The sequence below is a fragment of the Heterodontus francisci genome, unplaced genomic scaffold, assembly GCF_036365525.1.
Source record: "Heterodontus francisci isolate sHetFra1 unplaced genomic scaffold, sHetFra1.hap1 HAP1_SCAFFOLD_524, whole genome shotgun sequence".
In the NCBI taxonomy this organism is placed as follows: Eukaryota; Metazoa; Chordata; class Chondrichthyes; order Heterodontiformes; family Heterodontidae; genus Heterodontus; species Heterodontus francisci.
Window position 1 is genome coordinate 865,171 of NW_027140348.1, and position 25,864 is coordinate 891,034.

The window sequence follows — 25,864 nt, forward strand, 5'->3', positions numbered from 1 at the left end:
CTGGGGGTGGGGGCCTCTCTCTGGGGGTGGGGGCCTCTCTCTGGGGGTGGGGGCCTCTCTCTGGGGGCGGGGCCTCTCTCTGGGGGCGGGGCCTCTCTCTGGGGGTGGGGCCTCTCTCTGGGGGTGGGGCCTCTCTCTGGGGGTGGGGGCCTCTCTCTGGGGGTGGGGCCTCTCTCTGGGGGTGGGGCCTCTCTCTGGGGGTGGGGGCCTCTCTCTGGGGGCGGGGCCCTCTCTCTGGGGGCGGGGCCCTCTCTCTGGGGGCGGGGCCCTCTCTCTGGGGGTGGGGCCTCTCTCTGGGGGTGGGGCCCTCTCTCTGGGGGCGGGGCCTCTCTCTGGGGGTGGGGGCCTCTCTCTGGGGGTGGGGGCCTCTCTCTGGGGGCGGGGCCTCTCTCTGGGGGTGGGGGCCTCTCTCTGGGGGTGGGGGCCTCTCTCTGGGGGTGGGGCCTCTCTCTGGGGGTGGGGCCTCTCTCTGGGGGTGGGGGCCTCTCTCTGGGGGCGGGGCCTCTCTGGGGGCGGGGCCTCTCTGGGGGCGGGGCCCTCTCTCTGGGGGCGGGGCCCTCTCTCTGGGGGCGGGGCCCTCTCTCTGGGGGCGCGGCCTCTCTCTGGGGGTGGGGCCCTCTCTCTGGGGGTGGGCCCTCTCTCTGGGGGTGGGCCCTCTCTCTGGGGGTGGGGCCTCTCTCTGGGGGTGGGGCCTCTCTCTGGGGGTGGGTCTGGGGTCTCTGTTCACTCGCTGCCTCATGGTGCTCACTTGGTTTTGTTGATTTCTCCATTCCAGAGCATCTTGGACACTCTCATGTGCTGCTGACGACGTTTGATAAGGTATGTGGTTCAAACACAGCTCCAGACTGTGGCTTATGCTTCCATAGTAATGCCCTCAGAAAGGCCATTCTGCCCATTGTGCCTGCGTTGTCTCTTTGCTCGACATATCTGATTATTGGCAGTGTCCTCCTCTCTTGAAGACAGATGCAACAGAAGAGAGTCAAAGAATCATTATGGCACAGAGGGAGGCTATTCACCACATCGAGTCCATGACGGCTCTCTATAGAGCATTCCAATCAGTCCCATTCCCTCGCTCTATCTTCGTATCTCTGGAAGTTTATTTCCCCCAAGTGCCCATCCAATTTTCTTTTGCAATCATTCATCGTCTCCACTTCCACCACCCTCGTTGGCAGTGAGCTCCAGGTCATTACCACTCACAGTGGAAAAACGTTCTTCCTCACATCCTTCTCTGTATCTCTTGCCCAAAACCTTAAATTTGTGTCCCCTAGTCCTTGTACGATCAGTTAATGGGAACAGCTTTTCTTCATCTACCGTGCCTAAACCTGTCATAATCTTGTACACCTCTATCAAATCTCCCCTCAATCTCCTTTGCTCCAAGGAGAACAACCACAGCTTCTCCAACCTAACCTTGTAATTTTTTTTATCCATTCATGGGATGTGGGCGTCGCTGGCCAGGCCAGCATTTATTGCCCATCCCTAATTGCCCTTGAGAAGGTGGTGGTGAGCTGCCTTCTTGAACCGCTGCAGTCCATGTGGGGTAGGTACACCCACAGTGCTGATAGGAAGGGAGTTTCAGGATTTTGACCCAGCAACAGTGAAGGAACGGCGATATAGTTCCAAGTCAGGATGGTGTGTGACTTGGAGGGGAACTTGCAGGTGGTGGTGTTGACTACAATACTCCAGATGTGGTCTCACCAAGACCCTGTATAATTGCAGCAAGACATCCTTGCTCCTGTACTCGAATCCTCTCACTATGAATGCCAACATACCATTTGCCTTCTTAACTGCCTGCTGCACCTGCATGTTTACTTTCAGCGACTGGTGCACAAGGACACCCAGATCTTGCTGCACCTCCCCCTTCCCCAATCTATCACCGTTCAGATAATAATCTGCCTTTCTGTTTTTGCCAAAGTGGATAACCTCACACTTATCCACATTATACTGCATCTGCCATGTATTTGCCCACTCACTCAACCTGTCCAAATCACACTGGAGCTTCTCTGCATCTTCCTCACAGCTCACACTCTCACCCAGCTTTGTGTCATCTGCAAACTTTTATTTCCCTCATCTATATCATTAATATATATTGTGAATAGCTGGGGTCCTAGCACTGATCCCTGCAGTACCCCACTAGTCACTGCCTGCCACTCGGAAAAAGACCCACTTATTCCTACTCTTTGTTTCCTGTCTGCCAACCAGTTCTCTATCCATGTCAGTACCTTACCCCCAATCCTACATGCTTTAATTTTGCATGTTAATCTCTTATGTGGGATGTTATCAAAAGCCTTCTGAAAGTTCAAATATGCCACATCCACTGGTTCTCCCTTATCTATTCTACTAGTTACATCCTCAGAAAATTCCAGTAGATTTGACCAGCATGATTTCCCTTTCGTAAATCCATGTTGACTTTGTCCGATCCTGTCACTGTTTTCCAAGTGCTCTGCTGTTACATCTTTTATAATGGACTCTAGCGTTTTCCCCACTACTGATGTCAGGCTAACCGGTCTATAATTCCCTGTTTTCTCTCTACCTCCTTTTTTAAATAGTGGGGGGTAACATTTTGGCATGGATAGAAGATTGGCTAGCTAACATGAAACAGAGAGTAGGCATAAATGGGTAATTTTCTGGTTGGCAAGATGTAACGAATGGTGTATCACAGGGATCTGTGCTGGGGCCTCAACTTTTTACAATTTATATAAATGACTTAGATGAAAGGACCGAAGGTACGGTTGCTAAATTTTCAGATGACACAAAGATATGTAGGAAAGTAAGTTGTGAAGAGGACATAAGGAGGCTACAAATGGATATAGATAGGTTAAGTGAGTGGGCAAAGATCTGGCAAATGGAATATAATGTAGGAAAGTGTGAAATTGTCCACTTTGGCAGCAAGAATAAAAAAAGCATATTATCTAAATGGTGAGAATGAGGGTTTCAGCAGATGAGCTGTGGCAGGGCGGAGTCGGGCACAACATATTGATTGAAACATACAAGATCCTGAGGGGTCTTGACAGGGTGGATGTAGAAAGGATGTTTCCTCTTGTGGAAGAATCTAGAACTGGGGTCACTGTTTAAAAATAAGGGGTCGCCCATTTAAGGCAGAGATGAGGAGAATTTTTTTCTCTCAGAGGGTCATGAGTCTTTGGAATTCTCTTCCACAAAAGGTAGTGGAAGCAGAGTCTTTGAATATTTTTGAGGCAGAGGTAGATAGATTCTTGATAAGCAAGAAGGTGAAAAGTTATCGGGGGTAGGCAGGAATGTAGAGTTGAGGTTACAATCAGATCAGCCATGATCTTACTGAATGGTGGAGCAGGCTGGAGGGGCCGAGTGGCCTCCCCCTGCTCCTAATTTGTCTGTTCATATGTAATTCAATGGAAACAACATGCTGGGATTTGCAGTCAAACTTGACAAAACACACAGCCAGGAAAGGAATGCAGATAGCAAAAGAGAAAGGGGCTGCAAGACTTTGTTTGTCAAAAATTGCCCATTCAGGATAATTCAGGATCACCTCAGATTTTTGAGGATACTATTAACATGAGAATTCCTGCTTTTCGGAATGGTTCAGGGATTCAGAGCATTGCCTGTATTGAATTTGAAAATGAAGCAGCTGCAGATACAGCACTGGAACAGAAACAAGGCACTGACGTTGAGGGCAGAGCCATCGTTCCTGATTTCACTGGCAATAGGAGTGTGTTAAATGTAGAGGGTTGACAAATGCAACCAGATTCTTATAGACTCATTGTAAATAACTTGGCAGATTCGGCAACAGAAGAAACCCTTCAGAGTAGTTTTGAAAAGCATCATTGAATATAATACCAGAAAAGACTGGCAGACCAAAAGGATTTACATTTGTTAAATTTGAATCTATTGAGGATACTAAACAAGCTCTTGAGAATCACAGCAATACAAAGATTGGAAGGAAAACTGTGAGGTTGGATTTCAGCAACCAAGAAGTGATGTTGGTCCCAGTCAGACATTGTTTGTTCGTGGCCTTTTGATGTCACAACTGAAGAAACTTTAAAAGCAGCTTTTAAAGGAGCTGCTCGAATTGCAACAGAGAGAAAATCTGGAAGATGGAAAGGTTTTGGCTTTGTGGTTTTCCCATCAGAATAAGATGCAAAAACAGCGAAGGAAAACGGTGGAAAATGGAGAAATTGGTGGATGCAAAATGACGTGACTTTGTTAAACCGAAGGGTGAAACCCAGCAAAGTGGGCGAGGCTTTGGAAGAGTAAGAAGAGGATGGGATGGATTTGGGGGATTCAGAGGTGGAAAGACGACTCCCAAAGGAAAGATTATCAAATTATCAAACAGAGCCTCTGTTGATATGCCTCAGAGTTGGACATTCCAGAGTCGTGCTTGGACTGACGACTGTGCAGTTTGGAACGTGACGGCGGTGCAGTTTGGAACGTGACGGCGGTGCAGTTTGGAGCGTGACGGCGGTGCAGTTTGGAGCGTGACGACTGTGCAGTTTGGAGCGTGACGGCGGTGCAGTTTGGAGCGTGATGGCGGTGCAGTTTGGAGCGTGACGGCGGTGCAGTTTGGAGCGTGACGGCGGTGCAGTTTGGTGCGTGACGGCGGTGCAGTTTGGAGCGTGACGGCGGTGCAGTTTGGAGCGTGACGGCGGTGCAATTTGGAGCGTGACGGCGGTGCAGTTTGGAGCGTGACGACTGTGCAGTTTGGTGCGTGACGACTGTGCAGTTTGGAACGTGACGGCGGTGCAGTTTGGAGCGTGACGACTGTGCAGTTTGGTGCGTGACGGCGGTGCAGTTTGGAGCGTGACGGCGGTGCAGTTTGGTGCGTGACGGCGGTGCAGTTTGGAGCGTGACGGCGGTGCAGTTTGGTGCGTGACGGCGGTGCAGTTTGGTGCGTGACGGCGGTGCAGTTTGGAGCGTGACGGCGGTGCAGTTTGGAGCGTGACGGCGGTGCAGTTTGGAGCGTGACGGCGGTGCAATTTGGTGCGTGACGGCGGTGCAGTTTGGAGCGTGACGGCGGTGCAGTTTGGTGCGTGACGGCGGTGCAGTTTGGTGCGTGACGGCGGTGCAGTTTGGTGCGTGACGGCGGTGCAGTTTGGTGCGTGACGGCGGTGCAGTTTGGAGCGTGACGGCGGTGCAGTTTGGAGCGTGACGGCGGTGCAGTTTGGAGCGTGACGGCGGTGCAATTTGGAGCGTGACGGCGGTGCAGTTTGGAGCGTGACGGCGGTGCAGTTTGGTGCGTGACGGCGGTGCAGTTTGGTGCGTGACGGCGGTGCAATTTGGTGCGTGACGGCGGTGCAATTTGGTGCGTGACGGCGGTGCAGTTTGGTGCGTGACAGCGGTGCAGTTTGGAGCGTGACGGCGGTGCAATTTGGTGCATGACGGCGGTGCAGTTTGGTGCGTGACGGCGGTGCAGTTTGGAGCGTGACGGGAGCTCACTACGGTTCCGAATGGACTTTCAATTAAGTAAAGACAGAAATTGTTGGTACATCTTTGTGGGTTTTGCCAAATATATTAAGTGTTTCTCGTTTACCAGTGTGCAAATGGACTGGTCCCTCTAATTTTTTTTTATTAGCATTGTAAATGCAATTTTTTAATGAAAAAGGGGATGTTTGGATATTTTGTACACTTTGGCTTGCTGTACACATGTGACCTTTGATGTCATGATATGTGATTGAAGGCTTTTGGCAATAGCCATCTTATACACCACCTGGAACACCTAATAAGTCCCTCGCTGCCTCATACTACCTGTTTACTCTTTACATGCCGGTAGAAGATTTTTGGATTCCCGTTTATGTTGACTGCCATTCTATTCTCATTCTCTCTTTGCCAGTGTTATTTTCCTCTTCCCCCTCCCCTGTTAACTTATTGTATTTGTCCTGGTTCTTGCTTGAAGAATTCACCTGACATGCATCATGCACCCTCCTGTTCTCTATCTCTCTTGTCATCCAAGGAGCTTGATGCAGGGAGGATGTTCCCGATGGCTGGGGGGGGGTCCAGAACCAGGGGTCACAGTCTCATGATACGGGGTATGCCATTTAGAACCAAGATGGGGAAAAATTTCTTCACTCAGAGGGTGGTGAACCTGTAGAATTCTCTACTGCAGAGGGCAGTGAGGCCAAGTCATTAAATATATTCAAGAAGGGGATAGATATATTTCTTAATGCCAAAGGGATTGAAGGATATGGGGAGAAAGCAGGTACAGGGTACTGAATTGGACGATCAGCCATGATCTTTTATGAATGATGCAGCAGGTCTGAAGGGCCGAATGGCCTATTCCTGCTCATATTTTCTATATTTCTATGATCCCTAGCTTTGGTTCCCCTACCTTACGCCCTTGTTGGAATGTACCAAGCCTGTACCTGAAACATCTCCTCCTTAAAGATCACCCATTGGTCTGTTACAGTTTTTTCTTGTCAGTCTTTGGTTCTATTTTACTCTGGCTAGATTCCCTCTCATCCCATTGAAGTTAGCCATCTTCCAATTTAGAAGTTCTGCTTTAGATTGGTCCTTGCTCTTCTCCATTACCAATCTAAATCTTATGAACAATGATCACTCTTACCCAATTGCTCCCCCACAGACACTTGGTCCACTTGGCCCTCCTCATTTCCCAGCACCAGATCCAGCAATGCCTCTTTCCTAGTTGCACCGAGAACAAACCGGTCAAGGAAGTTCTCCTGAACACATTTCAGAAATTCCTCCCCCTCCTTATCCTTTACTCTAACATTGTCCCAATCAATATTTGGGTGATGAAAGTCCCCCAATATCACCACTCTATAGTTCCTGCACATCTCTCTGATTTCCCTGCAGATTTGCTCCTGTATCTCTCACTATTTGGAGGCCTATAGAATACCCCCAGCTCCGTGATCAAACCCTTTTGCTCTTCAACTCTAACCAAATGGATTCTGTCTTTGCCCCCTCAAGCACATCCTCTCTTTCCAACACTACAATCTCTTCTCCAATCCATACTGCCACCCCTCCCTTTATTCCTTTCCTATCTTTTCTGAACATTTTGTATCCTTGAATATTAAGCGCATAGTCCTCACCATTTTTAAGCCACGTTTGTTATTGCCTCTACAACATATTCCTAATGTATATATTTAGTATTTCAGCCATGCTCTCTGCTCCACAAGAAGATCTAATCTTCGTCCCTAATCTGCCCTCCCCATCCTTTGATTCCTTTTACTTTTTATGGTCTAAATTTTAACTCCTAAAAAGGGTGGGCTGGCGTCATGTAAAACACAAAAAAAATCTGGAACGGTAACAGCCATTCCATTTTTAACCACAAGAAGGCAGATTTCGCAGACCTCAGGAAACTCGGCAGCTTAAAGGAGGCGAAAGGGGCTGAATCCATCAGCTAAGTGCCTTTGGTAGCACTGCTTGTGGCCCAGCAGAAGCTGGAGTTCTTCCTCCCAGACCAAAGCTATCCAGTAATCCAGCACCCGCCCTGCAATCTGTCTGCTCCCCCTGGAGTACTCTCAGACTCCCCAACCACAGACTGTTCCCTCCACCATCATTGGAAGCCCCCCAAATTCTGCCTCAGCCTCTGCCAGCCTCATAGGCTTAGCGCACACTTCTCCCCATCACCCAGTCTTATCCAGTCTTGCCCTCACTCCCCACACCCTTTAATATTCCACTCAACCTGATTATTGATCAGTTCACACTCTTTTTGGGTGTAAGGATGATCCTGAAATGTAAAGCTAACCCCCCCTGATTCTGTTCTCTACTACAAACCATTATCTTAAACCCCTGTCCCCTCTACCTCACTTCCAACAATAGGTGCGAAGACCTCATGGACCGTTTTGTCACTAAGATCGAGACCATCCAATCAGCTGCCTCTGTTGCTTCCCTCCTTTCCACTAACCCGTTGGGCCAGATTTCCTCTAATGTTCCCCTGCCCTAGCCCTGAACTCGCATCTTTCTCTAATTTCTCTCCTTTCTCCCCTCATTCCCCCTCAGAACTCATCTTGTCCATGAGACCCACCTCCTGTTCCCTTGACCCTATTCTCATTAAACTGCTGATCATCCATGGTCCCTCGGATAGCTGGTATGTTAATGGTTCTCTCTCTTCAAGTGCTGTCCCTCCCTCCTTTAAAACTACCACCATCACACCTCCTCAAATAAAAAACCCTTGACTCCACTTGTACCTTGTAAACTACTGTCCCATCTCCAACCTCCTTCTCCTCTCCAAAGTCCTTGAATATGTCGCCTCCCAAATCCATTCCCATCTTTCTCGGAACTCCATGTTTGATTCCATCTAATCAGGTTTCCGCCTTGCCGCAGAACCGAAACAGCTCTTATCAAAGTCACAAATAACATCCAACGTGACTGAGAAAGGTAAACTTTCCCTCCTCGTCCTTCTTGACCTGCCTGCAGTTTGACCACCCCATCCTCCTCCAAAGCCTCTCCAATGTTGTCCAGCTGTCTCTCACCTGCTTCCATTCTTATCAATCTAATTATAGCCAGAGAATCACCTGCAATGGTTTCTCTTCCCGTTCCTGCACCGTTACCTCTGGTGTTCCCCAGGGATCAATCCTTGGCCCCCTCCTATTTCTCATCTACATGCTGCCCCTCGGTGACATCATCACAAGGCACTGCGTTAGTTTTCATACGTACGTTGATGACACCCAGCTCGACCTCACCACCACCTCTCTCCACTCCTCCACTGTCTCTGAATTATCAAACTGCTTATCCGACATCCAGTACTGGATGGGCAGACATTTCCTCCAACTAAATATCAGGAAGACGGAAGCCATTGTCTTTGCTCCCAAACACAAACTCTGTTCCCTAGCCACCACCTCCATCCTTCTTCCTGGCAACTACCTAAGGCTGAATCAGACTGTTTACAACCTTGGTGTGACCCCAAGGTGAGCTTCCGACCTCAGTTGCATGCCATCACTAAGACCGTCTATTTCATACAAACAAGTGAATTAGGAGCAGGAAGAGGCCACTCCACCCCTCGAGCCTGCTCCGCCATTCAATAAGATCATGGCTGATCTGATTGTAACCTCAACTCCACATTCCCACCAACCCCCAATAACCTTTCACCCCCTTGCTTATCAAAAATCTATCTACCTCTGCCTTAAAAATATTCGAAGACTCTGCTTCCACCACCTTTTGAGGAACAGAATTCCAAAGTCTCTCAACCCTCTGACAGAAAACATTTCTCCTCATCTCTGTCTTAAATGGGCGACCCCTTATTTTTAAACAGTGACCCCTAGTTCTAGATTCTGCCACAAGGGGAAACATCCTTTCCACATCCACCCTGTCAAGACCCCTCAGAATCTTAAATATTTCAATCAATAAGTTGTACCCGACTCTGCCCTGTCTCAGCTCATCTGCTGCTGAAACCCTCATTCATGCCTTCATTACCTCCAGATGAGACTATTCCAAGGCATTCCTGGCTGGTTGCCCACATTCTACTCTCAGTAAACTTGAGGTCATCCAAAACTACTGCCAGTGTCCTAACACCAAGTCCCGTTCCCCTATCACCCCTGTACTCACTGACCTACATTAACACACACCGAGTCCCTTTCCTCTATCACCCCTGTACTCACTGACCTACATTAACACACACCAAGTCCCGTTCCCCTATCACCCCTGTACTCACTGACCTACATTAACACACACCGAGTCCCTTTCCTCTATCACCCCTGTACTCACTGACCTACATTAACACACACCAAGTCCCTTTCCTCTATCACCCCTGTACTCACTGACCGACATTAACACACACCAAGTCCCGTTCCCCTATCACCCCTGTACTCACTGACCTACATTAACACTCACCAAGTCCCGTTCCCCATCACCCCTGTACTCACTGACCTACATTAACATACACCAAGTCCCATTCCCCTATCACCCCTGTACTCACTGACCTACATTAACACACACCGAGTCCCGTTCCCCTATCACCCCTGTACTCACTGACCTACATTAACACTCACCAAGTCCCGTTCCCCATCACCCCTGTACTCACTGACCTACATTAACACTCACCAAGTCCCGTTCCCCATCACCCCTGTACTCACTGACCTACATTAACACACACCGAGTCCCGTTCCTCTATCACCCCTGTACTCACTGACCTACATAAACACACACCGAGTCCCGTTCCTCTATCACCCCTGTACTCACTGACCTACATTAACACACACCAAGTCCCGTTCCCCTATCACCCCTGTACTCACTGACCTACATTAACATACACCAAGTCCCATTCCCCTATCACCCCTGTACTCACTGATCTACATTAACACACACCAAGTCCCGTTCCCCTATCACCCCTGTACTCACTGACCTACATTAACACACACCAGGTCCCGTTCCCTGATCACCCCTGTACTCACTGACCTACATTAACACTCACCAAGTCCCGTTCCCCATCACCCCTGTACTCACTGACCTACATTAACACACACCGAGTCCCGTTCCTCTATCACCCCTGTACTCACTGACCTACATTAACACACACCAAGTCCCGTTCCCCTATCACCCCTGTACTCACTGACCTACATTAACATACACCAAGTCCCATTCCCCTATCACCCCTGTACTCACTGACCTACATTAACACTCACCAAGTCCCATTCCCCTATCACCCCTGTACTCACTGACCTACATAAACACACACCGAGTCCCATTCCCCTATCACCCCTGTACTCACTGACCTACATTAACACTCACCAAGTCCCGTTCCCCATCACCCCTGTACTCACTGACCTACATTAACACACACCAGGTCCCATTCCCTGATCACCCCCTGTACTCACTGACCTACATTAACACACACCGAGTCCCTTTCACCCTATGACCCCTGTAGTCACTGACCTACATTAACACACACCGAGTCCCGTTCCCCATCACCCCTGTACTCACTGACCTACATTAACACACACCGAGTCCCGTTCCTCTATCACCCCTGTACTCACTGACCTACATTAACATACACCAAGTCCCATTCCCCTATCACCCCTGTACTCACTGACCTACATTAACACACACCGAGTCCCTTTCACCCTATGACCCCTGTACTCACTGACCTACATTAACACACACCAAGTCCCGTTCCCCATCACCCCTGTACTCACTGACCTACATTAACATACACCAAGTCCCGTTCCCCTATCACCCCTGTACTCACTGACCTACATTAACACACACCAAGTCCCGTTCCCCTATCACCCCTGTACTCACTGACCTACATTAACACACACCAAGTCCCATTCCCCTATCACCCCTGTACTCACTGACCTACATTAACACACACAAATTCCCGTTCCCCTATCACCCCCTGTACTCACTGACCTACATTAACACACACCAAGTCCCATTCCCCTATCACCCCTGTACTCACTGACCTACATTAACACACACCAAGTCCCATTCCCCTATCACCCCTGTACTCACTGACCTACATTAACACACACAAATTCCCGTTCCCCTATCACCCCCTGTACTCACTGACCTACATTAACACACACCAAGTCCCATTCCCCTATCACCCCTGTACTCACTGACCTACATTAACACACACCAAGTCCCATTCCCCTATCACCCCTGTACTCACTGACCTACATTAACACACACCAAGTCCCGTTCCCCTATCACCCCCTGTACTCACTGACCTACATTAACACACACCGAGTCCCGTTCCCCTATCACCCCCTGTACTCACTGACCTACATTAACACACACAAATTCCCATTCCCCTAATACCCCTGTACTCACTGACCTACATTAACACACACCAAGTCCCGTTCCGCTATCACCCCTGTACTCACTGACCTACATTAACACACACCAAGTCCCATTCCCCTTTCACCCCTGTACTCACTGACCTACATTAACACACACCAAGTCCCGTTCCGCTATCACCCCTGTACTCACTGACCTACATTAACACACACCAAGTCCCGTTCCCCTATCACCCCTGTACTCACTGACCTACATTAACACACACCGAGTCCCATTCCCCTATCACCCCTGTACTCACTGACCTACATAAACACACACCGAGTCCCATTCCCCTATCACCCCTGTACTCACTGACCTACATTAACACACACCAGGTCCCATTCCCTGATCACCCCTGTACTCACTGACCTACATAAACACACACCGAGTCCCATTCCCCTATCACCCCTGTACTCACTGACCTACATTAACACACACCAGGTCCCATTCCCTGATCACCCCTGTACTCACTGACCTACATTAACACACACAAAGTCCCGTTCCCCTTTCACCCCTGTACTCACTGACCTACATTAACACACACTGAGTCCCGTTCCCCTATCACCCCTGTACTCACTGACCAACATTAACACACACCAAGTCCCGTTCCCCTATCACCCCTGTACTCACTGACCTACATTAACACACACCAAGTCCCATTCCCCTATCACCCCTGTACTCACTGACCTACATAAACACACACCGAGTCCCATTCCCCTATCACCCCTGTACTCACTGACCTACATTAACACACACCAGGTCCCATTCCCTGATCACCCCTGTACTCACTGACCTACATTAACACACACCAAGTCCCGTTCCCCTATCACCCCCTGTACTCACTGACCTACATTAACACACACCAGGTCCCATTCCCTGATCACCCCTGTACTCACTGACCTACATTAACACACACAAAGTCCCGTTCCCCTTTCACCCCTGTACTCACTGACCTACATTAACACACACCAAGTCCCGTTCCCCTATCACCCCTGTACTCACTGACCTACATTAACACACACCAAGTCCCGTTCCCCTATCACCCCTGTACTCACTGACCTACATTAACACACACCAAGTCCCATTCCCCTATCACCCCTGTACTCACTGACCTACATTAACACACACAAATTCCCGTTCCCCTATCACCCCCTGTACTCACTGACCTACATTAACACACACCAAGTCCCATTCCCCTATCACCCCTATACTCACTGACCTACATTAACACACACAAATTCCCGTTCCCCTATCACCCCCTGTACTCACTGACCTACATTAACACACACCAAGTCCCGTTCCCCTATCACCCCCTGTACTCACTGACCTACATTAACACACACCGAGTCCCGTTCCCCTATCACCCCCTGTACTCACTGACCTACATTAACACACACAAATTCCCATTCCCCTATCACCCCTGTACTCACTGACCTACATTAACACACACAAAGTCCCGTTCCCCTATCACCCCCTGTACTCACTGACCTACATTAACACACACCAGGTCCCATTCCCTGATCACCCCTGTACTCACTGACCTACATTAACACACACAAAGTCCCGTTCCCCTATCACCCCTGTACTCACTGACCTACATTAACACACACCAAGTCCCATTCCCCTTTCACCCCTGTACTCACTGACCTACATTAACACACACCAAGTCCCGTTCCGCTATCACCCCTGTACTCACTGACCTACATTAACACACACCAAGTCCCGTTCCCCTATCACCCCTGTACTCACTGACCTACATTAACACACACCGAGTCCCATTCCCCTATCACCCCTGTACTCACTGACCTACATAAACACACACCGAGTCCCATTCCCCTATCACCCCTGTACTCACTGACCTACATTAACACACACCAGGTCCCATTCCCTGATCACCCCTGTACTCACTGACCTACATAAACACACACCGAGTCCCATTCCCCTATCACCCCTGTACTCACTGACCTACATTAACACACACCAGGTCCCATTCCCTGATCACCCCTGTACTCACTGACCTACATTAACACACACAAAGTCCCGTTCCCCTTTCACCCCTGTACTCACTGACCTACATTAACACACACTGAGTCCCGTTCCCCTATCACCCCTGTACTCACTGACCAACATTAACACACACCAAGTCCCGTTCCCCTATCACCCCTGTACTCACTGACCTACATTAACACACACCAAGTCCCATTCCCCTATCACCCCTGTACTCACTGACCTACATAAACACACACCGAGTCCCATTCCCCTATCACCCCTGTACTCACTGACCTACATTAACACACACCAGGTCCCATTCCCTGATCACCCCTGTACTCACTGACCTACATTAACACACACCAAGTCCCGTTCCCCTATCACCCCCTGTACTCACTGACCTACATTAACACACACCAGGTCCCATTCCCTGATCACCCCTGTACTCACTGACCTACATTAACACACACAAAGTCCCGTTCCCCTTTCACCCCTGTACTCACTGACCTACATTAACACACACCGAGTCCCGTTCCCCTATCACCCCTGTACTCACTGACCTACATTAACACACACCAATTCCCTTCCCCTATCACCCCCTGTACTCACTGACCTACATTAACACACACAAAGTCCCGTTCACCTATCACCCCTGTACTCACTGACCTACATAAACACACACCAGGTCCCATTCCCTGATCAACCCTGTACTCACTGACCTACATTAACACACACTGAGTCCCGTTCCCCTATCACCCCTGTACTCACTGACCTACATTAACACACACCGAGTCCCGTTCCCCTATCACCCCTGTACTCACTGACCTACATTAACACACACCAATTCCCTTCCCCTATCACCCCCTGTACTCACTGACCTACATTAACACACACAAAGTCCCGTTCACCTATCACCCCTGTACTCACTGACCTACATAAACACACACCAGGTCCCATTCCCTGATCACCCCTGTACTCACTGACCTACATTAACACACACCAGGTCCCATTCCCTGATCACCCCTGTACTCACTGACCTACATTAACACACACAAAGTCCCGTTCCCCTTTCACCCCTGTACTCACTGACCTACATTAACACTCACCAAGTCCCGTTCCCCATCACCCCTGTACTCACTGACCTACATTAACACTCACCAAGTCCCGTTCCCCATCACCCCTGTACTCACTGACCTACATTAACACACACCGAGTCCCGTTCCTCTATCACCCCTGTACTCACTGACCTACATAAACACACACCGAGTCCCGTTCCTCTATCACCCCTGTACTCACTGACCTACATTAACACACACCAAGTCCCGTTCCCCTATCACCCCTGTACTCACTGACCTACATTAACATACACCAAGTCCCATTCCCCTATCACCCCTGTACTCACTGACCTACATTAACACTCACCAAGTCCCATTCCCCTATCAGCCCTGTACTCACTGACCTACATTAACACACACCAAGTCCCGTTCCCCATCACCCCTGTACTCACTGACCTACATTAACACTCACCAAGTCCCGTTCCCCATCACCCCTGTACTCACTGACCTACATTAACACACACCGAGTCCCGTTCCTCTATCACCCCTGTACTCACTGACCTACAAAAACACACACCAAGTCCCGTTCCCCTATCACCCCTGTACTCACTGACCTACATTAACATACACCAAGTCCCATTCCCCTATCACCCCTGTACTCACTGACCTACATTAACACTCACCAAGTCCCATTCCCCTATCACCCCTGTACTCACTGACCTACATAAACACACACCGAGTCCCGTTCCTCTATCACCCCTGTACTCACTGACCTACATTAACACTCACCAAGTCCCGTTCCCCATCACCCCTGTACTCACTGACCTACATTAACACACACCGAGTCCCTTTCACCCTATGACCCCTGTACTCACTGACCTACATTAACACACACCGAGTCCCGTTCCCCATCACCCCTGTACTCACTGACCTACATTAACACACACCGAGTCCCGTTCCTCTATCACCCCTGTACTCACTGACCTACATTAACACACACCAAGTCCCGTTCCCCTATCACCCCTGTACTCACTGACCTACATTAACATACACCAAGTCCCATTCCCCTATCACCCCTGTACTCACTGACCTACATTAACACTCACCAAGTCCCATTCCCCTATCAGCCCTGTACTCACTGACCTACATTAACACACACCAAGTCCCGTTCCCCATCACCCCTGTACTCACTGACCTACATTAACACTCACCAAGTCCCGTTCCCCATCACCCCTGTACTCACTGACCTACATTAACACACACCGAGTCCCGTTCCTCTATCACCCCTGTACTCACTGACCTACATAAACACACACCAAGTCCCGTTCCCCTATCACCCCTGTACTCACTGACCTACATTAACATACACCAAGTCCCATTCCCCTATCACCCCTGTACTCACTGACCTACATTAACACTCACCAAGTCCCATTCCCCTATCACCCCTGTACTCACTGACCTACATAAACACACACCGAGTCCCGTTCCTCTATCACCCCTGTACTCACTGACCTACATTAACACTCACCAAGTCCCGTTCCCCATCACCCCTGTACTCACTGACCTACATTAACACACACCGAGTCCCTTTCACCCTATGACCCCTGTACTCACTGACCTACATTAACACACACCGAGTCCCGTTCCCCATCACCCCTGTACTCACTGACCTACATTAACACACACCGAGTCCCGTTCCCCATCACCCCTGTACTCACTGACCTACATTAACACACACCAAGTCCCGTTCCCCTATCACCCCCTGTACTCACTGACCTACATTAACACACACCAGGTCCCATTCCCTGATCACCCCTGTACTCACTGACCTACATTAACACACACAAAGTCCCGTTCCCCTTTCACCCCTGTACTCACTGACCTACATTAACACACACCGAGTCCCGTTCCCCTATCACCCCTGTACTCACTGACCTACATTAACACACACCAATTCCCTTCCCCTATCACCCCCTGTACTCACTGACCTACATTAACACACACAAAGTCCCGTTCACCTATCACCCCTGTACTCACTGACCTACATAAACACACACCAGGTCCCATTCCCTGATCAACCCTGTACTCACTGACCTACATTAACACACACTGAGTCCCGTTCCCCTATCACCCCTGTACTCACTGACCTACATTAACACACACCGAGTCCCGTTCCCCTATCACCCCTGTACTCACTGACCTACATTAACACACACCAATTCCCTTCCCCTATCACCCCCTGTACTCACTGACCTACATTAACACACACAAAGTCCCGTTCACCTATCACCCCTGTACTCACTGACCTACATAAACACACACCAGGTCCCATTCCCTGATCACCCCTGTACTCACTGACCTACATTAACACACACCAAGTCCCGTTCCCCATCACCCCTGTACTCACTGACCTACATTAACACACACCAGGTCCCATTCCCTGATCACCCCTGTACTCACTGACCTACATTAACACACACAAAGTCCCGTTCCCCTTTCACCCCTGTACTCACTGACCTACATTAACACTCACCAAGTCCCGTTCCCCATCACCCCTGTACTCACTGACCTACATTAACACTCACCAAGTCCCGTTCCCCATCACCCCTGTACTCACTGACCTACATTAACACACACCGAGTCCCGTTCCTCTATCACCCCTGTACTCACTGACCTACATAAACACACACCGAGTCCCGTTCCTCTATCACCCCTGTACTCACTGACCTACATTAACACACACCAAGTCCCGTTCCCCTATCACCCCTGTACTCACTGACCTACATTAACATACACCAAGTCCCATTCCCCTATCACCCCTGTACTCACTGACCTACATTAACACTCACCAAGTCCCATTCCCCTATCAGCCCTGTACTCACTGACCTACATTAACACACACCAAGTCCCGTTCCCCATCACCCCTGTACTCACTGACCTACATTAACACTCACCAAGTCCCGTTCCCCATCACCCCTGTACTCACTGACCTACATTAACACACACCGAGTCCCGTTCCTCTATCACCCCTGTACTCACTGACCTACATAAACACACACCAAGTCCCGTTCCCCTATCACCCCTGTACTCACTGACCTACATTAACATACACCAAGTCCCATTCCCCTATCACCCCTGTACTCACTGACCTACATTAACACTCACCAAGTCCCATTCCCCTATCACCCCTGTACTCACTGACCTACATAAACACACACCGAGTCCCGTTCCTCTATCACCCCTGTACTCACTGACCTACATTAACACTCACCAAGTCCCGTTCCCCATCACCCCTGTACTCACTGACCTACATTAACACACACCGAGTCCCTTTCACCCTATGACCCCTGTACTCACTGACCTACATTAACACACACCGAGTCCCGTTCCCCATCACCCCTGTACTCACTGACCTACATTAACACACACCGAGTCCCGTTCCTCTATCACCCCTGTACTCACTGACCTACATTAACATACACCAAGTCCCATTCCCCTATCACCCCTGTACTCACTGACCTACATTAACACACACCGAGTCCCTTTCACCCTATGACCCCTGTACTCACTGACCTACATTAACACACACCAAGTCCCGTTCCCCATCACCCCTGTGCTCACTGACCTACATTAACATACACCAAGTCCCGTTCCCCTATCACCCCTGTACTCACTGACCTACATTAACACACACCGAGTCCCTTTCCCCTATCACCCCTGTACTCACTGACCTACATTAACACACACCGAGTCCCGTTCCCCTATCACCCCTGTACTCACTGACCTACATTAACACACACCGAGTCCCGTTCCTCTATCACCCCTGTACTCACTGACCTACATTAACACACACCGAGTCCCTTTCCCCTATCACCCCTGTACTCACTGACCTACATTAACACACACCGAGTCCCGTTCCCCTATCACCCCTGTACTCACTGACCTACATTAACATACACCAAGTCCCATTCCCCCATCACCCCTGTACTCACTGACCTACATTAACACACACCAAGTCCCATTCCCCTATCACCCCCTGTACTCACTGACCTACATTAACACACACCGAGTCCCGTTCCCCTATCACCCCCTGTACTCACTGACCTACATTAACACACACAAATTCCCATTCCCCTATCACCCCTGTACTCACTGACCTACATTAACACACACAAAGTCCCGTTCCCCTATCACCCCCTGTACTCACTGACCTACATTAACACACACCAGGTCCCATTCCCTGATCACCCCTGTACTCACTGACCTACATTAACACACACAAAGTCCCGTTCCCCTATCACCCCTGTACTCACTGACCTACATTAACACACACCAAGTCCCGTTCCGCTATCACCCCTGTACTCACTGACCTACATTAACACACACCAAGTCCCGTTCTGCTATCACCCCTGTACTCACTGACCTACATTAACACACACCAAGTCCCATTCCCCTTTCACCCCTGTACTCACTGACCTACATTAACACACACCAAGTCCCGTTCCGCTATCACCCCTGTACTCACTGACCTACATTAACACACACCAAGTCCCGTTCCGCTATCACCCCTGTACTCACTGACCTACATTAACACACACCAAGTCCCGTTCCCCTATCACCCCTGTACTCACTGACCTACATAAACACACACCGAGTCCCATTCCCCTATCACCCCTGTACTCACTGACCTACATTAACACACACCAGGTCCCATTCCCTGATCACCCCTGTACTCACTGACCTACATTAACACACACAAAGTCCCGTTCCCCTTTCACCCCTGTACTCTCTGACCTACATTAACACACACTGAGTCCCGTTCCCCTATCACCCCTGTACTCACTGACCTACATTAACACACACCGAGTCCCGTTCCCCTATCACCCCTGTACTCACTGACCTACATTAACACACACCAATTCCCTTCCCCTATCACCCCCTGTACTCACTGACCTACATTAACACACACAAAGTCCCGTTCACCTATCACCCCTGTACTCACTGACCTACATAAACACACACCAGGTCCCATTCCCTGATCACCCCTGTACTCACTGACCTACATTAACACACACCAGGTCCCATTCCCTGATCACCCCTGTACTCACTGACCTACATTAACACACACAAAGTCCCGTTCCCCTTTCACCCCTGTACTCACTGACCTACATTAACACACACCAGGTCCCATTCCCTGATCACCCCTGTACTCACTGACCTACATTAACACACACAAAGTCCCGTTCCCCTATCACCCCTGTACTCACTGACCTACATTTACACACACCAAGTCCCATTCCCCTATCACCCCTGTACTCACTGACCTACATTAACACACACCAAGTCCCATTCCCCTATCACCCCTGTACTCACTGACCTACATAAACACACACCGAGTCCCGTTCCCCTACCACACCTGTACTCACTGACCTACATTAACAGACACCGAGTCCCGTTCCCCTATCACCCCTGTACTCACTGACCTACATTAACAGACACCAAGTCCCGTTCCCCTATCACCCCTGTACTCACTGACCTACATTAACACACACCAAGTCCCATTCCCCTACCACCCCTGTACTCACTGACCTACATTAACACACACCAAGTCCCGTTCCTCTATCATCCCTGTACTCACTGACCTACATTAACACACACCAAGTCCCGTTCCTCTATCACCCCTGTACTCACTGACCTACATTAACAGACACCGATTCTCGTTCTCCTATCACCCCTGTACTCACTGACCTACATTAACACACACCCAGTCCCGTTCTCCTATCACCCCTGTACTCACTGACCTACATTAACACACACCCAGTCCCGTTCTCCTATCACCCCTGTGCTCACTGACCTACATTAACAGACACCGAGTCCCGTTCCCCTATCACCTCTGTACTCACTGACCTACATTAACACACACCGAGTCCCGTTCCCCTATCACCCCTGTGCTCACTGACCTACATTAACACACACCAGGTCCCATTCCCTGATCACCCCTGTACTCACTGACCTACATTAACACACACCAAGTCCCGTTCCCCTATCACCCCTGTACTCACTGACCTACATTAACACACACCAGGTCCCATTCCCTGATCACCCCTGTACTCACTGACCTACATTAACACACACCAAGTCCCGTTCCCCTATCACCCCTGTACTCACTGACCTACATTAACACACACCGAGTCCCTTTCCCCTATCACCCCTGTACTCACTGATCTACATTAACACACACCAAGTCCCGTTCCCCTATCACCCCTGTACTCACTGACCTACATTAACACACACCAGGTCCCATTCCCTGATCACCCCTGTACTCACTGACCTACATTAACACACACCGAGTCCCGTTCCCCTATCACCCCTGTACTCACTGACCTACATTAACACACACCAGGTCCCATTCCCTGATCACCCCTGTACTCACTGACCTACATTAACACACACAAAGTCCCGTTCCCCTTTCACCCCTGTACTCACTGACCTACATTAACACACACCAAGTCCCGTTCCCCTATCACCCCTGTACTCACTGACCTACATTAACACACACCAGGTCCCATTCCCTGATCACCCCTGTACTCACTGACCTACATTAACATACACAAAGTCCCATTCCCCTTTCACCCCTGTACTCACTGACCTACATTAACACACACCAAGTCCCGTTCCCCTATCACCCCTGTACTCACTGACCTGCATAAACACACACCGAGTCCCGTTCCCCTATCATCCCTGTATTCACTGATCTACATTAACACACACCAGGTCCCGTTCCCCTATCACCCCCTGTACTCACTGATCTACATTAACACACACCAGGTCCCGTTCCCCTATCACCCCCTGTACTCACTGACCTACATTAACACACACTGAGTCCCGTTCCCCTATCACCCCTGTACTCACTGACTAACATTGTCTCCCAATCAAGCAACACTTCGATTTTAAAATTCTCATCCTTGTTTTCAATCCTTTTATGGCCTCACCCCCCCCCTATCTCTGGAACCTCCTCCAGCCCTGCAACCCTCTGAGATCTCCGCACTCCTCTAATTTTGACCTCCATTTCCTCCCTGATTTTAGTCACTCCATCATTGGTGGCCACACCTTCAACTGTATGAGCCCCAAGCTCTGGAATTTCCTCCCTTCACCTTTCTGCCTCTCCACCTCATTTTGCTCATTTAAGACACATCTTAAAACCTACCTCTTTGACCAAGCTTTTGGTCATCTGATCTAATATCTCCTATTGTGGCTCACTGCCATATGTTGCTTTGTACTGCTCCTCTTTTATTACTTTGAAGGCTGTCTATAAATATAAGTTGTTGTTGTCGGTGATCACTGAGTGGTGACGGTGAGTTTGATGATGATCGGTGAGTTATGTCAGTAATCGGTGAGTTTGTCGATGACGGAGTTATATCGGTGATCGGTGAGTTATATTGGTGAGGTATGTCGGGCAGTTATATTGGTGATCGGTGAGTTATATCGGAATTTGGTGAATTATATTGGTGAGATATGTCAGTGAGTTATGTCGGTGATCAGTGAGTTATTTCGGTAATCGGTGAGTTATATCGGAATTCGGTGAATTATATCGGTGAGCTATGTTGGTGATCGGTGATCAGTGAGTTAAATCGGTGATCGATGAGTAATGTCAGTGATTGGTGAGTTATGTCAGTGATCGGTGAATTATATTGATGAGTTATATCGTTGATCGGTGAGTTATGTCAGTGATCGGTGAGTTATGTTGGTGATCGGTGAGTAATGTCAGTGAGTTATATCGATGATTGGTGAGTTATGTCAGTGATTGGTGTGTTATGTCGCTGGGTTATATTGATGATCGGTGAGTTATGTCGATGATCGGTGAGTTATATTGGTGAGATATGTCGGTGAGTTATGTCGGTGATCGGTGAGTTATGTCGGTGATCAGTGAGTTATATTGGTGAGTTAGGTCGATGATTGGTGAGTTATGTCACTGAGTTATATCAATGATCGGTGAGTTATGTCGGTGATTGGTGGGTTATGTCAGTGAGTTATGTCGGTGATCAGTGAGTTATATCGGTGATCGGTGAGTTATATCGGAATTCGGTGAATTATATCGGGGAGATATGTCAGTGAGTTATATCGGAGTTCGGTGAGTTATGTCGGTGATCAGTGAGTTATATTGGTAAGATATGTCGGTGAGTTATGTCTGATCAGTGAGCTATGTCGGTGATCGATGAGTTATATCGGTGAGCTGTGTTGGTGATCGGTGATCAGTGAGTTATATCGGTGATCGATGAGTTATGTCAGTGATCGGTGAGCTATGTCGGTGATCGCTGAGTTATATCGATGAGTTATGTTGGTGATCGGTGAACTATTGATGAGTTATGTCGTTGATCGGTGAATTATGTCGTTGATCGGTGAGTTATGTCGTGAGTTATATCGATGATCAGTGAGTTATGTCGGTGATTGGTGAGTTATGTCGTGAGTTATATCGATGATCGGTGAGTTATGTCGGTGATTGGTGGGTTATGTCAGTGAGTTATATCGATAATCGGTGAGTTTTGTTGCTGAGTTATGTCAGAGATGGCTTTGTTCCTTTTTCGCTTACAGAATGCGGAGGGCAACTGCTCGGTGAAACCTCTCAAACAGAAGCAGGTGGTAAGTAACCCTTCACCTCTCACCTCCCACCTCTCCCTCCACTCAGGACAGACCCTCACCTTTCAGATTCTGTTTTTATTCATTATAATATTTGTTACTCTCTCTCTGCTTCTCTCTCTATCTTTCTCACTCTCTCTCCATCTCTCTGTCTGTCTGTCTGTCTCACTCTCTCTCTCACTCTCTCCCTCACTCTCTCTGCTTCTCTCTCTCACATTCTCTCTCTCTGGCTCTCTCTCTCTCTCCCTCTCTCTCTATCTCTCTCTCACTCTCTCTCTCTCTCTTTCCCCCAGGTCGATGGTGTCTGTTACCTGCTGCAGGAAATTTATGGAATTGAGAATAAGTATAACTCCCAGCAATCTAAGGTAGGAGATTATGTAGGAGACAAATGTAGGTCCCTTACAGGAACAAGGGAATTTATTATGGGGAATAAAGAAATAGCTGACCAACTAAATGCATACTCACAAAGGAGGATGCAAATATCATACCAGAAATGTTGGGGAACACAGGGTTTAGAAAGAGGGAGGAACTGAAAGAAATCAGTATTAGTAGAGAAATGGTGTTGGGGAAATTGATGGGATTGAAGGCGGATAAATCCCCAGGGCCTGATGGTATGTATCCCAGAGTACTTAAGGAAGTGGCCCTAGAAATAGTGGATGTATTGGTGGTCATCTTCCAAGATTTTATAGACTCTGGAACAGTTCCTACAGATTGGAGGGTAGCTAATGTAACCCCACTATTTAAAAAGGGAGGTAGAGAGAAAGCAGGGAATTATAGACCAGTCAGCCTGATATTGGTAGTGAGGAAAATTCTAGAGTCCATTATCAAAGATTTTATAGCAGAGCACTTAGAGAAAAGTGGTAGAATCGGACAGAGTCAACATGGATTTACAAAAGGAAAATCATGCTTGACAAATCTACTAGAATTCTTCGAGGATGTAACTAGTAGAGTTGATGAGGGGGAGCCAGTGGATGTGGTTTATTTGGACTTTCAGAAGGCTTTCGACACAGTCCCACATAAGAGGTTAGCATGTAAAATTAAAGCGTATGGGATTGGGGGTAGTGTATTGCGATGGATGGAAAATTGGTTGGTGGACAGGAAACAAAGAATAGGGATAAATGGGTCTTTTTCCAAATGGCAGGCAGTGACTAGTGGGGTACTGCAGGGATCAGTGCTAGGACCCCAGCTATTCACAATATATATTAATGATTTAGATGAGGGAACTAAATGTAATATCTCCAAATTTGCAGATGACACAAAACTGGGTGGGAGGGCGAGTTGTGAGGAGGATGCAGAGAGGCTTCAGGGTGATTTGGACAAGTTGAGTGAGTGGGCTAATGCATGGCAGATGCAGTATAATGTGGATAAATGTGAGGTTATCCAATTTGGCAGCAAAAACAGGAAGGCAGATTATTATCTGAATGGCTATAAACAGAGAGGGGAATATGCAGCGAGACCAGAGTGTTCTCGTACACCAGTCGCTGAAGGTAAGCATGCAGGTGCAACAGGCGGTAAAAAAGGCAAATGGTATGTTGGCCTTCATAGCGAGAGGATTCGAGTACAGGAGCAGCGATGTCTTGCTGCAATTATACAGGGCCTTGGTGAGGCCACATCTGGAGTATTGTGTGCAGTTTTGGTTTCCTTATCTGAGGAAGGATGTTCTTGCTATAGAGGGAGTGTAGTGAAGGTTTACCAGACTGATTCCTGGGATGGTGGGGCTGACGTATGAGGAGAGATTGAGTCGGTTAGGATTATATTCGCTGGAGTTCAGAAGAATGAGGGGGGATCTCATAGAGACAGGGTAGATGCAGGAAGGATGTTCCCGATGGTGGGGGAGTCCAGAACCGGGGATCATAGTCTAAGGATACGGGGTAAACCTTTCAGGACTGAGATGAGGAGAAATTTCTTCACCCAGAGAGTGGTGAACCTGTGGAATTCGCTACCACAGAAAGCAGTCGAGGCCAAAACATTGAATGTTTTCAAGAAGGAGTTAGATATAGCTCTTGGGTCTAAAGGGATCAAAAGATATGGGGGGAAAGCAGGAACAGGTTACTGAGTTGGATGATCAGCCATGATCACAATGAATAGCGGAGCAGGCTCGAAGGGCCGAATGGCCTACTCCTGCTCCTATTTTCTATATTTCTATTATAGAATTGGAAACTTACACTTGATATAAAAAGCATTCTACAGGATTGAGGAGGTTGGTTCATCAACACAGCCCCTTGCAACGTGTATTTCCCCCCTATTCCCCTCTCGCCATCCCTCACCTCACTCTGAGTCTCCACTTGCTCCCCTGACCCATTCCCTCACCCACCTCCGCTCCCCTACCCCAGTCCTTCTCCTTTCTCCCCCTCCCCTTTCCCCTACCACCTTTCCACTCCAGTCCGCTTCCACTCTCCCTGTCCCCTCACCCTCCACTCTCCCTGTCCCCTCACACTACACCCCCCTCCTAGCCCCTTCACTAGTCTCCCCCCAGT

General features: G+C 48.9%; 1 protein-coding gene across 1 annotated transcript in view; it reads left to right on the forward strand.

Moving 5' to 3' along the window:
• LOC137359320 (E3 ubiquitin ligase RNF157-like) overlaps positions 1–25,864 on the forward strand; it is a 335,606-nt gene that overhangs the window by 203,860 nt on the left and 105,882 nt on the right. Inside the window, exons 7-9 of the mRNA XM_068025346.1 lie at positions 776–819; positions 23,343–23,390; positions 23,681–23,752. Of these exons, the coding sequence (XP_067881447.1) occupies positions 776–819; positions 23,343–23,390; positions 23,681–23,752 (164 nt within the window). The remainder of the gene's footprint in view (positions 1–775; positions 820–23,342; positions 23,391–23,680; positions 23,753–25,864) is intronic.